The sequence below is a fragment of the Rana temporaria genome, chromosome 4, assembly GCF_905171775.1.
Source record: "Rana temporaria chromosome 4, aRanTem1.1, whole genome shotgun sequence".
NCBI classification, from domain to species: Eukaryota; Metazoa; Chordata; class Amphibia; order Anura; family Ranidae; genus Rana; species Rana temporaria.
This window is the reverse complement of record NC_053492.1, coordinates 254,631,472-254,644,892: the sequence shown is the minus strand read 5'-3', so window position 1 is coordinate 254,644,892 and position 13,421 is coordinate 254,631,472. Positions and strand designations below refer to the sequence as shown.

Genomic DNA, 13,421 nt, shown 5'->3' with positions numbered 1-13,421 from the left:
GGGGGTGAGCACATTCTGCTTTCCACCATGCAAAACGGCTCAGATGCTGGTGGAAAGAAAGAAGAGGAGTGATAGGAAATGGCATTTTCAAACCTGGATTACTGTATTTTGGAGGTCAAAAGGAAAAACAAGGTAAGTGATATTTAAATGCTCTAGCTTACAGCAATCAATTGATCTAATAAAAAACAAACCTTTAGTGTTCCTTTAATACACATTTTTACCTGGGGTGCCCAAACTTTCGATCCCTACTGTATATATCAGTGTGCACCATTACAAGTGCATTCGTTCATGCAAGGGCCTTTTTGTAAGCCAGGAGCATCTTGCATACAATGAAATACACAGTTGTTTTATACCCTTGTTTCATCTAGAGAGGCATGATAGTGACATTAGTGAATGTGATTATTTACAGCCCACCTCCTGTAAACCTAGCTGAAGATGGGTAGTATAAATGAAATGTGCGGACAGTTATATAACTCCATTTGATAGTGGTTTTGTATTTTGTTGCTGCAATACCAGGTACACCTGTTCTAGTTTCTTACCTGAATTTTCTTTTTTTTCACTCAATGCATAGACCCTTTTTGTAAAATGAACTCGATTTTCCTAGAGGGCGCTATGGCATCTTACATAAGTCATAGAACTGCCTGTTAAAAGGTTGGAGGGAAATACTAAAACCAGATTCCAAGACTGGAAATCAAACATTTTTATTAGGATTGTTTATTTAGCCAAGCTGTAAGACTGAATTCAGACGTGATTGTTTATTCCAATGAATTTAAAGCTCCAGAGTCACATACAAAAATTGAAAAATCACATGTACTAAATAGCCCAGAGCTATTTCTGTTTCTAATCTTGGCTTCTTTATACTATGGGGATCAAAGAAATAACAGCTCATTCTGAATCCATTCCGGGACAAGTGCAGTATTTCTAGCACTTTATGCATTTGTTTTATACTGACTTATGTTTGAAAGACATTGCATTTTTACCCTGTGGCAGATGTTGGATTTTTCTGGAAAATGGTTATGGATGTTGTTGATGTTTACAAAGTAATTGTGAATAATATATTGCTGGCCACATACGCCCCACGCATGACTAGCACTTGCTGCACTCTCTCTCTCTCTAGCTTTCATTCCAACCAGCCAGTCTGCCTGGGGGACCTGTCGGTTGTAGCCTCCAGCATAAAACAACACCCTTTCTCCTGCTATAGCTGATCTCTGCATTTATAAGCCATGACCAAGAGACTGGGGGAAGTTGAGAAAACAACCAAAGTAACTGGAGTATCTGCATTCAGACCTTGCAGAACAAAAACAACATTTTTGTACTCACCATGAAACCCATTTATTGGAGTTAATTAAGGAACACAGATTACATCCTTTACCAAGGCTGAAGCTTGATAGGAGTGGGAGAGGTTGTAGATAGCTGGCTAACAGCTTTTTATTTTATGTATTTGCCAGTATCCAGTTCCCCTTTAAAGGATCACTAAATATATAATATATATATATATATATATATATATATATATATATATATATATATATATATATATATATATATATATATATAAACATGTTATACTTACCTCCACTGTGCAGCTCGTTTTGCACAGAGTGGACCTGAACCTGGTCTTCCGGGGTCCCTCAGCGGCTGTCTCGGCACGCTTGCATGGTGTTGAGTTATTGTGGGCGTGCTCCCGTGATACAGCCAGCGGCCATAGCCTCTCACTGTATCACTCGGCCCCGCCCCCCCCCCCGGTGTGCCACGCCATTGGGTGTGATTGACAGCAAGCCAATGGCTGCGCTGCTTTCAATCCATCGACTGTAACCAATCAACGGGCAGGCGTAGTGTCAAAGAGGATGTTTGTAAGCAGCAAAATAACCCAGTTGTTTCTGATTTACTTCTGATCCTGTATACCTTAAAGCGAAGTTCCACCCAGAAATTGAACTTTTGCTGATCAGGTTCCTCCACCCCTCCGGTTTCACATTTGGCACCTTTCAGGGGGAGGGGGGAGCAGATACCTGTCTAATCCAAGTATTTGCTCCCACTTTAGGCAAAAGAGCACCACAGAATCAGCGACAAACTGCACCATGTCCGGCCCCTACTCCGTCCCCCCAGTTGTCTTCTGGAAGACACACAGGTCCCAGAAGACAGCAGGGAAGATTCAAAATGTGCAGCACAACTCGCACAGGCTTCACTTCCTGATTCCCTTACTGAAGATGCCAGCACCTCCACCCTGGAGCCAAGAGACAGCTCGGCTTCAGGTGAGGAGATCGCAGGCGCCCTGGACAGGTACGTGTCCTTATTTTAAAAGTCAGCAGCTGCAGTATTTGTATTTGCTGCTGATTTTAGTTTTTTTTTGCATGCAGAGCTCCACTTAATTAACTCTAAGAAACTAATTTTAGAGTAAGTACAAAAATCCCTCTTTTCTGTCAATTAAGTTTATCCTTTTTATTCCAATCACTGGCAGGTTCACTTTAAAGACCTGTAACCAATCATAGAACATTTATTAGGATTCCATTGTTTCTATAATGTTGCTATATTCTTCACTATCTATACGAATGACTGTCTCATTCTCAAATCTTCTGAGATTCTGGAAAAGTAAAATATAATCAACCTTTATCTATAGGGTTATGCGCCATTTCATGTAAATTAGGTGTATTTAAAAGCCAGTAAGGATTCCTGTCAAAATAAAAATGTATGGACGCTAAGAGCTTTTTATTCAAGTCGTAAAGTTCAAAGGTCACGCATGTCAATGTATCTAAATACCAGTGGTGATGTACAACTATAATTATGCAGTCCATCTTGGTAACCACTTTTGCAATTGTAATTGTGTAGATGTAAAAAAAATAAAATAAAAAATGAATCATCCTACAGTCAAAATATATATATATATATATATAATTATTATTATTTTTAAATATATGTTTTTATTATGTTATAGACTCAACAACTCCATGATACGGAAGAGGTTTGCTATGAGAATGTACTTAGGGAAGTCAAAGCTGGTCGACAGGTATGAGTTATGATGAATACTGGATTTATTTACCATAATAGCTGAACTATTATGGATGTTTAATATGCCTGTTAATTAATGCTGCACTTCCTTTGAAGCTATATAGGAATGCTATTTATATTTCATTACTTGATTATATTCTCTTTACCCTGCTATTTCTTTTGTGTATAACTCCTTGTCTTAATGTGATGGTAATAGTAATACATACAATTAATCCATTCCATTATGACTATATTACAATCTTTCTTCTGTTTTTATGGCCTCCATTGAAGACGTGTACATACACACAGTACAGTATAATCTAGATTTGAGTCTTCTAAAACACCACTTTATTTACTGCTAGCCCAGTTTGATTATGAGAGTTGTTAGTGCAGTAGAGCTCAATGGTCTCAAAACCACAGCTCCAGAATAAGCTGGATCACTTCATGGGAGCTCATGCATCATATAATCACGTTTAAAAGAAAACTTCTTCTCAAACCTCCCTACTGCCACCTCTCAAACTATTTTTTTTTTTTTTTCAATTTCTTTATTTTCAAAATAAATTTTCCTCTTCATTTATACAAAACATAGGAAATAAAAATCTTCTAACAAATATAAGTAAATAAATCCAAGTACATTCAAAAAGAAAAAAAAAAAACTTATCACAGTGCAATCTCTCTATCCGTTCTTCTCAAAAGAGAGATAGGAAGGAGAGAGAAAGGAGAAGGAAAAAAAAAAAAGGAACTAAACAATAACATTCCTACCATTGGGGTCTTTTCATCTCCCCTGTTAATTCCCATCCTCCCACTCTTCCGAGTCGAGAGCGTGGCCAGTTAACTCCCAATATTGATCCATAACAGGAGGGGGGGGCCCTGTAGGAGGTAGCGTTTGATAAACAAAAACTTAAAATTCCCTAATGTTTGGACATGGGGGAGGCTGTCCCATGCCCTCCCTTTTTGTTTTAGCCCACTCCCCGTGCCCTCTCCCCCCCTAATACTTATAGTTCTTATTCATAATATACATTCACAAGTTTTCCCTCTCCAGCCCAATCTAGTTCAAGAACCAATCATAATTAACAAACAAACAGCAACAACAACAACACCAACAACACCAACAACAACAACAACAGCAACAACAACAACAAAAAATATATATATTTCTCTCTCCTCTCCATCCCTCCCTCTCCCCCCCACATACCCTACTCCTCCTCCATCAGCCCTCCCTCTCCCTCAGACTGAATCCAATCGTTCCATGGTGTCCAAATTTTCCTATATACTTCTCTTTGTTTCCTACTTGTCCATATCAGATCCTCCATCCTATTCACTTCCTCCACCTTCCTAATCCACATACTCAAAGTAGGGGGTTGTATTTGTTTCCATTTAAGCGGTATGCATGCTTTAGCAGCATTCAACAGGTGATACAATAGCGGGTTCCCATTTATTCCCCAGGCAATGTCTGACAGGTGCAGCAAGAAGAAAGCTGGGTCCTCTGGTATAGTCATTTTACAAAATTTTTGTGTAATCTTCCGGACCCCTCCCCAAAACCCCCTAATTCTAGAGCATGTCCAGAAGATATGCACCATCGTGCCATTTTCTGCCTTACATCTCCAGCATTCATTTTTTATGTTTGGGTAGTATCTATGTAACTTATCTGGAGTCCTGTACCATTGTGCAATTATTTTATAATTACATTCCTGCATTTTGGTACAGGTTGCTGTCTTCAATATAGCTTTTATCATTTTAGTTTTTTGTTTTTCCTCAAAAGTCCTACCCAAGTCTGATTCCCATTTCTGGATAAAAGGCAACTGAACATTTCCTGATGGACTACTCAGTATTGCATACATTTTAGATATTGTATGTGTACTTGGTTCTTTTTCCATGCAATATTTCTCAAATTGTGACATTTCCCGTTCCCGATACCATGGCACAACTTGAGAATTTAAAAAATGTATTAATTGAGCTGCTTGCCAGAACTCTAGCTGATAAGGTCCATTTTTATCCATCAAGTTCTGTATTGTTGGCCAGTTGCCTTCATTTCTGAAATGGGAAATCTGATATGTCTCTCTCTCAATCAATGCCGTAAAAGGGCCTTTCTGTATGCCAGGTATAAACTGCGGATTACCCAGTATAGGTGTAAGGGGCGAATTATCCGTAGATATCAATTGCCTAGAAAACAAATTATAGCAAATCTTTAAAGTTGTACCTATTGTTGGGTGTTTTTTGTGTTAATTGCGACCGCTTTATAGCACCAGGCTCTACTTAATAGTTCTTTACATTGTAATTGTTCTAAATTTGGCCAAATCTTTGTATTCTTATGTCTACACCAATCAAGTACTCAACCTAAATGTACTGCCTGGTAATATTTATAAATATCTGGTACTGCTAAGCCTCCATAGAGCCTTGGTAGGGATAGCAGTGACCTCTTTATCCTTGGTTGCTTTCCTACCCATATGAACTTTGTAAATACTGTTTGTAAATTCTTAAAAAATGTTCTTGGTAATGTTATCAGAATTGCCTGGAGCAGATACAATATTTTGGGCAATATGTTCATCTTGATTATATTACTCCTTCCAAACCAGGAGAACATTCCCCTCTTCCATCTTTCCAATAGTTCACATTTTTTATTCAGTAATGGTACAAAGTTCAATTCATACATTTTCTTTGAGGTCACTGCGATCCTTGTCCCCAAATATTTCAGACTTTGGTCTGCCCATTTAAACTTAAAACTTAGTCCTAATCCTTTTGATATTTATTTTGGTATTGCTATCATCAAAGCTTCTGACTTGCTACAATTTATTTTAAAATATGATAATCTACCGTATAGTTCCATTTCCTTGATCAGAATCGGTAATGACACTGTCGGATTTGTTATTGAAAATAACATATCATCAGCAAATGCTGCTATTTTATGTTGTGTTCCTTTTATTTCAATTCCTTTGATATCTTTATTAAGTCTTGTTTTACATAAGAAGGGTTCTAAGGTCAGGGCGAAAATCAAGGGCGATAGAGGGCAACCTTGTCTTGTCCCATTTGTTATCTTAAAGGAAGATGAAATTACTCCGTTTACCTTTACCTGCGCCGTAGGGTAAAGTATCTTGCTGAATATTTTAAGATCCTCAGGTCTTTACCCTCCTTTGGAATCACTGCTATTGTGGCTTTTGTTGTTTCAGAATGAAAAGCTGATTTATTACCCATTTCATTGAACATTTTAACCATAAAGAGTATCAGTTCTGGGCAAAGTGATTTGTAATACTGAGCCGTAAAGCCATCTGGGCCTGGTGCTTTCCCATTTTCTAATAATTTTATTGCTCTTCTAGTTTCTTCTACTGTTATTGGTGATTCCAACTCCTCAATATCTGTTATAGACAGGCATGGCATTCCACTTAATGTTAAGTATTCCTCCATTTCTACTTTGTCTGGGACCTCCAGATCTAAATTATAGAGTGAGGAGTAAAAATCACCAAAAGTATCCGCAATTTGTCCTGGCATTTGAACCTCCACTCCGTCTTTTTTCTTAATTGAGGGTATATAGGTCCTTGCTTGTACATCTCGTAGGGCTCTAGCTAATTGTCTCCCACATTTGTTCCCTGATTCATAACTACATTTGCGACCTATCTGTAGTGCCATTTTAGCTTTATATTGTAGTAACCCTGTTACCTGGGTCCTTATTTTAAATAATTCTTGTTCCACTACAGTTGTCTGAGCATGTTTATGTTTTGCTTCTAATATATGAATCTTTGCTGATAATTCAGTTAATTTGGCCTCCCTAATTTTCTTAATTCTTGAGCCATGCTTAATCAGTATTCTGCGTATTACGGCTTTATGCGTTTCCCAAATTACCTCCGTAGGGCTTTCCAAATTATCATTTGTTTGAAAGAAGAATACTAATTCTTTCTGTACATCCTCCAAGACCATTGGGTCCTGGAGGAGACTCTCATTAAGTTTCCAGGTAGTTAAAGTTGAATATTTCCCTTCTACTAGTTTATATTTTAAAAAGATTGGCGCATGATCAGACCAGGTAATTATACCAATTGAGGTTTCTTTCACAAAATGTAATTGTTTATGTGGGATTAAAAAAATATCTATTTGTGAATAAGACCTATGAGGGTTAGAAAAGAAGGAGAAATATTTTTCCTTCGGATGTAATAATCTCCAAATATCTACTACTCTTGCCTCTATCAGTGCCTTTGAAATCCCCTTTCTAACTTTAGCTGGTACTGATGATGTTCCCCCTGAAGTATCTTCACTTGGTATTAAAGGGATATTCGCATCTCCTCCCATAATTAACTCATAATTAACTGCCCCTCTGAGAATTCAATGAGTACACCCAACATTCTTTTAAAAAATATATCTTGTTGAACATTTGGGGCGTAGTAGGTTACAAATGTCATTATAATCCCTCTAATTGTTCCTTTAATAAACAAGTATCTTCCTGATACATCTGTCAAGACTTCCCTATGTTCCCATGTTACTCTATTAGATATCATAATAGATACTCCCTTAGTCTTTTCCTCTGGGTTAGTTGAATGGTATACCGTTGAATATTCTCTACTCCTAAGTAGATTCAACTTTTCCTCTTTAAAATGAGTTTCTTGAATAAAGGCAATATCGACTTGATATCTCTTAAGATCCTGTACTAACATTCGGCGTTTTTCAGGAGTGTTTAATCCTTTGACATTAAATGACATAATCTGCACAGTTTCCATTTTTTTCCTTTCCTACCTTACCCCGTTTGAAGCTGATCGAAGTTTGAATGGAGGATCAACAGGACAAAGGGTCTAAAGAGAGAGAGTAAAGAATAACAATATTCTTCCAATAAAAATAGATAGCTGAGGAGGAGAGGGCAAAAAGAGAGGGAGAGAGAGGGAGAGAAAGAGAGATGAAGAAAAAAACAAACAAAAACACAAAAAAAAACCACCCAACACAGAAAAAAAAAAAGGGAAAGGAAAACATACAAAAAAAAAAAACAAACAAAAAAAAAAAACAGTACACAAATTCCCTAATAACTCTACAACCAACCCCTACTTGGCCGCACAAGTCAGTAAAGCTTCTTGCTTTATACACTCAGTTCCCAATCTATAATTGAGTGTTGGCCTATTGAGGGGTTGGGGTAAAGAGCAGCTGAGCCAGAGCTGACTCTCCGTCCATAGCCCACCTGTTTATATATGTATAAACAATTTAAAAGGCATTATTCATTTTATCCCATCAAACAACGAACAAAAAAAAAAAAAAAACAGAACAAGGGGGTTCGAAGAGGAGATTTTCCAGCTGGGAAAAAAAAAAAAGCCCCAACTTTGATAAAAGCTTAACCACTTCAGCTCCGGACCATTTTGCTGGTCAATGACCGGCCCCCTTTTTGCGATTCAGCACTGCGTTGATTTAACTGACAATTGCGCGGTCGTGCGACGTGGCTCCCAAACAAAATTGGCGTCCTTTTTTCCCCACAAATAGAGCTTTCTTTTGGTGGTATTTGATCACCTCTGCTGTTTTCATTTTTTGCGCTATAAACAAAAATAGAGCGACAATTTTGAAAAAAAAAAAGAATATTTTTTTCTTTTTGCTGTAATAAATATCCCTCAAAAATATATAAAAAACATTTTTTCCTCAGTTTAGGCCGATACGTATTCTTCTACATATTTTTCGTAAAAAAAATCGCAATAAGCGTTTATTTATTGGTTTGCGCACAAATTATAGCGTTTACAAAATAGGGGACAGTTTTATGGCATTTTTTTTTATATATTATTTTTTTTACAAGTAATGGCAACGATCAGCAATTTTTATCGGTACTGCGACCTTATGGCGGACACTTCGGACATTTTTGACACATGTTTGGGACCATTGGCATTTTTATAGCGATCAGTGCTATATAAATGCATTGATTACTGTAAAAATGCCACTGGCAGGGAAGGGGTTAAGACTAGGGGGCGAGCACGTGCCCCTATTGGCTGCAATGCCAAATTACGTATAGCTACGTGATTTTGCGCAGCCGAGCCGACCTGCCGCCGTATAACAGTTATACGGCGGCTGGTCGGCTAGTGGTTAAGAACATGGCTATTCTGCGTTTATCAGCGTTTGAGCCATAAGCTTTTGTGGGAGTATAATTTTGCTAAAAAACGCTACAGCTGAAAAACACTACTGCAAAAATGCTGCAAAACTCATCCTACAGCTAACACTAATGGCATTTTTATAATGTCCAGTGTGCATGAGACCTTAGACCAGGGGTGCCCAACCTTTTGAAGAGCGAGGGCCACTTAAGTGAAATGGTAACCGGTCGTGGGCCACAATGAGCAGAGCGAGAGGATGACGGTTCCGTGTCCATGGACACAGCCCACTCTACTCCTATGGGCCCTCTGATCCAATCTGCCCAGGCGGAAGGGGACAGATCCATTTCTATTTATTTTTATTGTTTTTATTAGGTAGGCGGGTGTGAGTCCGATTGGGTTGAACTGACCATGTGAAAGGGGTCTAAGCTTGCTTTCACACTGATGCACATGTGATTTGCCCAAACTGCGGGTGCAGCACAGTGCACCCGTGGATTTTATGCGGGTTAGCTGCACTTTGCCGTAAACTATTATTATTTCCAGCAGGTGTGGCACACTTTCTGAAAACGCAACAAACCCGCAGGTAATAACAAAAGTCTATGGCTCAGTGCAGGTAACCTGCAGCTGCACTGCACATGCGGATCAGTTTGAAAGCAGCCCAATAACCACTGCAGAACAGATATACCTATATATATATATATATATATATATATATATATATATATATATATATATATACTGTGGATTTAGTAGTAAACTTACCTTTAATAACAGTTTTCCATTCAGGTTTTACCGGCTGTTGCTGTCCCAGGCAGAGTGCATTTGGTATCACTCCACCTGTGAGTTGGCGCTATACGGCTTATGTGGCTCTGCTCTGCAGCCACTTGCTTCCTCTACCAGCGGCTTCATTCACAAAACTGCTGCTCTGGGATGGCGGGTCAGCAACCCGTGATCTGGGCTTGCCAATCTGCCATCCCAGAGCAGGAGGTGGAGGGCCACATCAGCGGGCTCCGCGGGCCACATGTGGCCCCCGGGCCACTGGTTGGCACCTTAGACTTATAGACACTGAGCTAGATTCAGGTAGCTTGGCGCATAGTTTTGCCGGCGTAGCATATCGAGAGCCCACAGCAGTATTCACAAAGCACTCGCCCCCGTACGCTGCAGCGGCGTAGCGTAATATGGTCGGCGTAAGCCCGCCTAATTCAAAGTAGGCAGGTAGTGGGCGTGCTACATTTAAATTAACCGTGACCCCATGTAAATGAAGGGCCGATCGAACGGCGTATGCACGCATGCTCAGAATCACGTTGCATATACTCCCTAAGATACGTCGGCTCAATGCTTTCGACGTGAACGTCACCTACGCCCAGCCTTACGTAAACGGCGTAGATTACAGTGCCGGGCGCAAGTGCGTTCGTGAATAAACATATCTAGGTCATTTATATATTCGGCGCGTAAATCAATGGAAGCGCCCCTAGCGGCCAGCATAAATATGCACCCAATTTCCGACGGCGTAGGAGACTTAAGTCGGTCGGATGAGGCCAGAATTCAGGCGTATCTAGTATAGAGAATAGGGCGCATAGATACGACGGCACATCTGTTCACTTACGCTGCGTATCTGTAGAGACGCCGACGTAAGTGTTCTGTGAATCTAGCTCACTGTTTTGTAAATATGCATTGCATTGTTTTTTTTTTAAATAACATAACTGGATGAAACTATTTCTGTATGTGTGCTTATAGTTTAGCTTTGGATAATGGTGAGAATATTTCAGCATGGATGTCCTAATGCAGCTTAATCACTTCAAAACTGGATACTTTCACCCACTTCCTGCCAAGGCCATTTTTCTGTTTTGAACACTGTCACTTTGAATGACAATTAGGCATGCAACACTGTACCCAATTTACAGTTCTATAATTTCCCTTGAGATAGATAGATTGGTGTATTTAATCACCACAGGATTATAATTTTTTTGCTATATGAATGAAAAAAGTCTCAAAATTATGAAAACAATATGCAAATAAATAATCTTTATTTATAAATGTATTGTATGATTCTTTGGTAAAACAAATAAAATCCAAATCCATGTATATTATGTAGTATGTGGAAAAGTTAGAACCTACTGATTGTGGGTGCAATGCTTTACATGCCCCCAAACAAAACCAAAAAAATGTCATGTCTCCATCCAAAAAACAAACAACCAAAAAAAAAAAAAAACAGCACAACTGTCAAACCACTATAGAACAGCACAGCACCGAATGACATCATTCCCACCAAGCTACTGAAGGAATGTGCCGACATCCTGGCGCCTCCGATCACGCAGCTTATAAATCAGTCATTTAAGGAAGGCATAGTGCCTTCCCTGCTGAAAGAGGGCACAATTCTGCCGATCTTGAAAAAACCTAATTTGGATCCTATGGACCCAACTCACCGCCGTCCCATAACAGGTCTAAATGCTCTGTCCAAGATAATGGAGAAAGTGGTGGTAAATCAGCTGCAACAGCATCTGGACACCCAAAATCTACTCGATCCATTTCAATCCGGGTTCCGTCCCGGACACGGGACAGAAACGGCCTTACTGAAAATATGGGACGATGCGCTTGAGGCCGCAGACGAAGGAGAATCATCTCTCCTGGTTCTGCTGGACCTAAGCGCTGCTTTTGACACAGTAGACCACAAATTGCTACTGAGACGACTAACAGAAGTCGCCGGAGTCTCAGAAGATGCCTTACCATGGTTCTCCTCGTTTCTTGGAAACCGATCACAAACAGTGAAACTGGGATCCTTCACATCGGAAAAACGCACGGTGACATGTGGGGTCCCCCAAGGATCCCCCTTGTCTCCAGTGCTGTTTAATATCTATCTTCGTCCTCTCTTTGATATAATCAGTAGCCATGAACTACTTTATCACTCTTATGCAGACGACACGCAGTTGTATTTTCGCATCTGCCACAAAAAGGATCATCATCTAAGATTAGAGAAATGTCTCTCTTCAATAGAAAACTGGATGTCTAAGAGTTATCTCAAACTCAATAATGCTAAAACAGAACTCTTTATCTTTGATGCCAGGCGGAAGAAACCACCGACAACAAACTGGACACCATCTCCCATTCTGGGACAAATCATCGCACCTAGCTCCAAAGTCAAAAGTCTGGGAGTCACGTTTGACACCTTCATGACAATGGACGCACAAATAGGGTCCGTAGTCAGCGGGGCGCACCATTTGATGCGCCTACTACGCAGACTGATTCCATTTATTCCTAAAGAAGACGTAGCAGTCGTGGTGGGAACAATCGTGAATTCCAGACTGGACTATGCAAATGCCCTTTACCTCGGGCTACCCAAGTACCAAATCGCTCGTCTCCAAGTCGTACAGAATACGGCCGCCAGACTGGTGACTGGGAAAAAATCTTGGGAATCAATCTCACCTTCACTGAGATCCCTTCACTGGCTGCCAGTGAAGGACAGAATTGCATTCAAAGCACTCTGCCTGACACATAAGTGCATCCATGGGAAGGCTCCTAGATATCTATGCGACAAGATCAAACTGCACAATTGCAGTCGCATTTTGCGTTCCACCGACCAAAATCTGGTCAAGGTTCCTATAACCAAATACAAGTCCAAAGGAGAAAGAAGGTTTGCTTTCCAGGGCCCCAGGCTTTGGAATGCCTTACCAACCAGCATTCGGTTGGAGCAAAACCACCTGTCTTTCAGAAGGCAGATCAAAACCCTGCTTTTTTGAAAGGCATGAGACTTAATCAACAAGCGCCCAGAGGCGATTCAGTTCGCATGTGCCGCGCTATATAAATTTTTCATTCATTCATTCATTCATTCATTCATTCATTCATTCAACATGTGTGTTGCTTTGGCAAGCAGTAGAATTGTCTGTCTTTATGCATTCTTTGCTACCTCTGCTCTATTAACAAATGACCTATGAAGGATTAAAGTTGGACAGCCAATGTTTCAATGTCTGTATGGGGTGGAGGGTGTCTGCTTTATGACAGCAGGTGAGAAGTTTTTTTTTTTTCTTCTATTCATAAATTGGTCAGAAACTATTGAAACATACAGTATCTCACAAAAGTGAGTACACCCCTCACATTTTTTGAAAATATTTTATTATATCTTTTCATGTGACAACACTGAAGAAATTACACGTTACTACAATGTAAAGTAGTGAGTGTACAGTTTGTATAACAGTGTAAATGTTCTGTCCCCTGAAAAATAACGCAACACACAGCCATTTATGTCTAAACTGCTGGCATCAACAGTTTGTACACCCTTAAGTGAAAATGTCCAAATTGGGCCTAAAGTGTTAATATTTTGTTAATACTTTATACATTATTTTCCAGCACTACCTTAACCCTCTTGTGCATGGAGTTCACCAGAGCTTCACAGCTTGCCAT

The 13,421-nt window shown here is 39.7% G+C and overlaps 1 protein-coding gene across 3 annotated transcripts in view; it reads left to right on the top strand.

Moving 5' to 3' along the window:
- Positions 1-13,421, top strand: part of ASCC3 (activating signal cointegrator 1 complex subunit 3) — an 841,816-nt gene that overhangs the window by 309,679 nt on the left and 518,716 nt on the right. For all 3 annotated transcript variants that reach the window (XM_040350155.1, XM_040350157.1, XM_040350156.1), the window contains one exon: positions 2,933-3,004. In XM_040350155.1, coding sequence (XP_040206089.1) covers positions 2,933-3,004 — 72 coding nt within the window. The remainder of the gene's footprint in view (positions 1-2,932; positions 3,005-13,421) is intronic.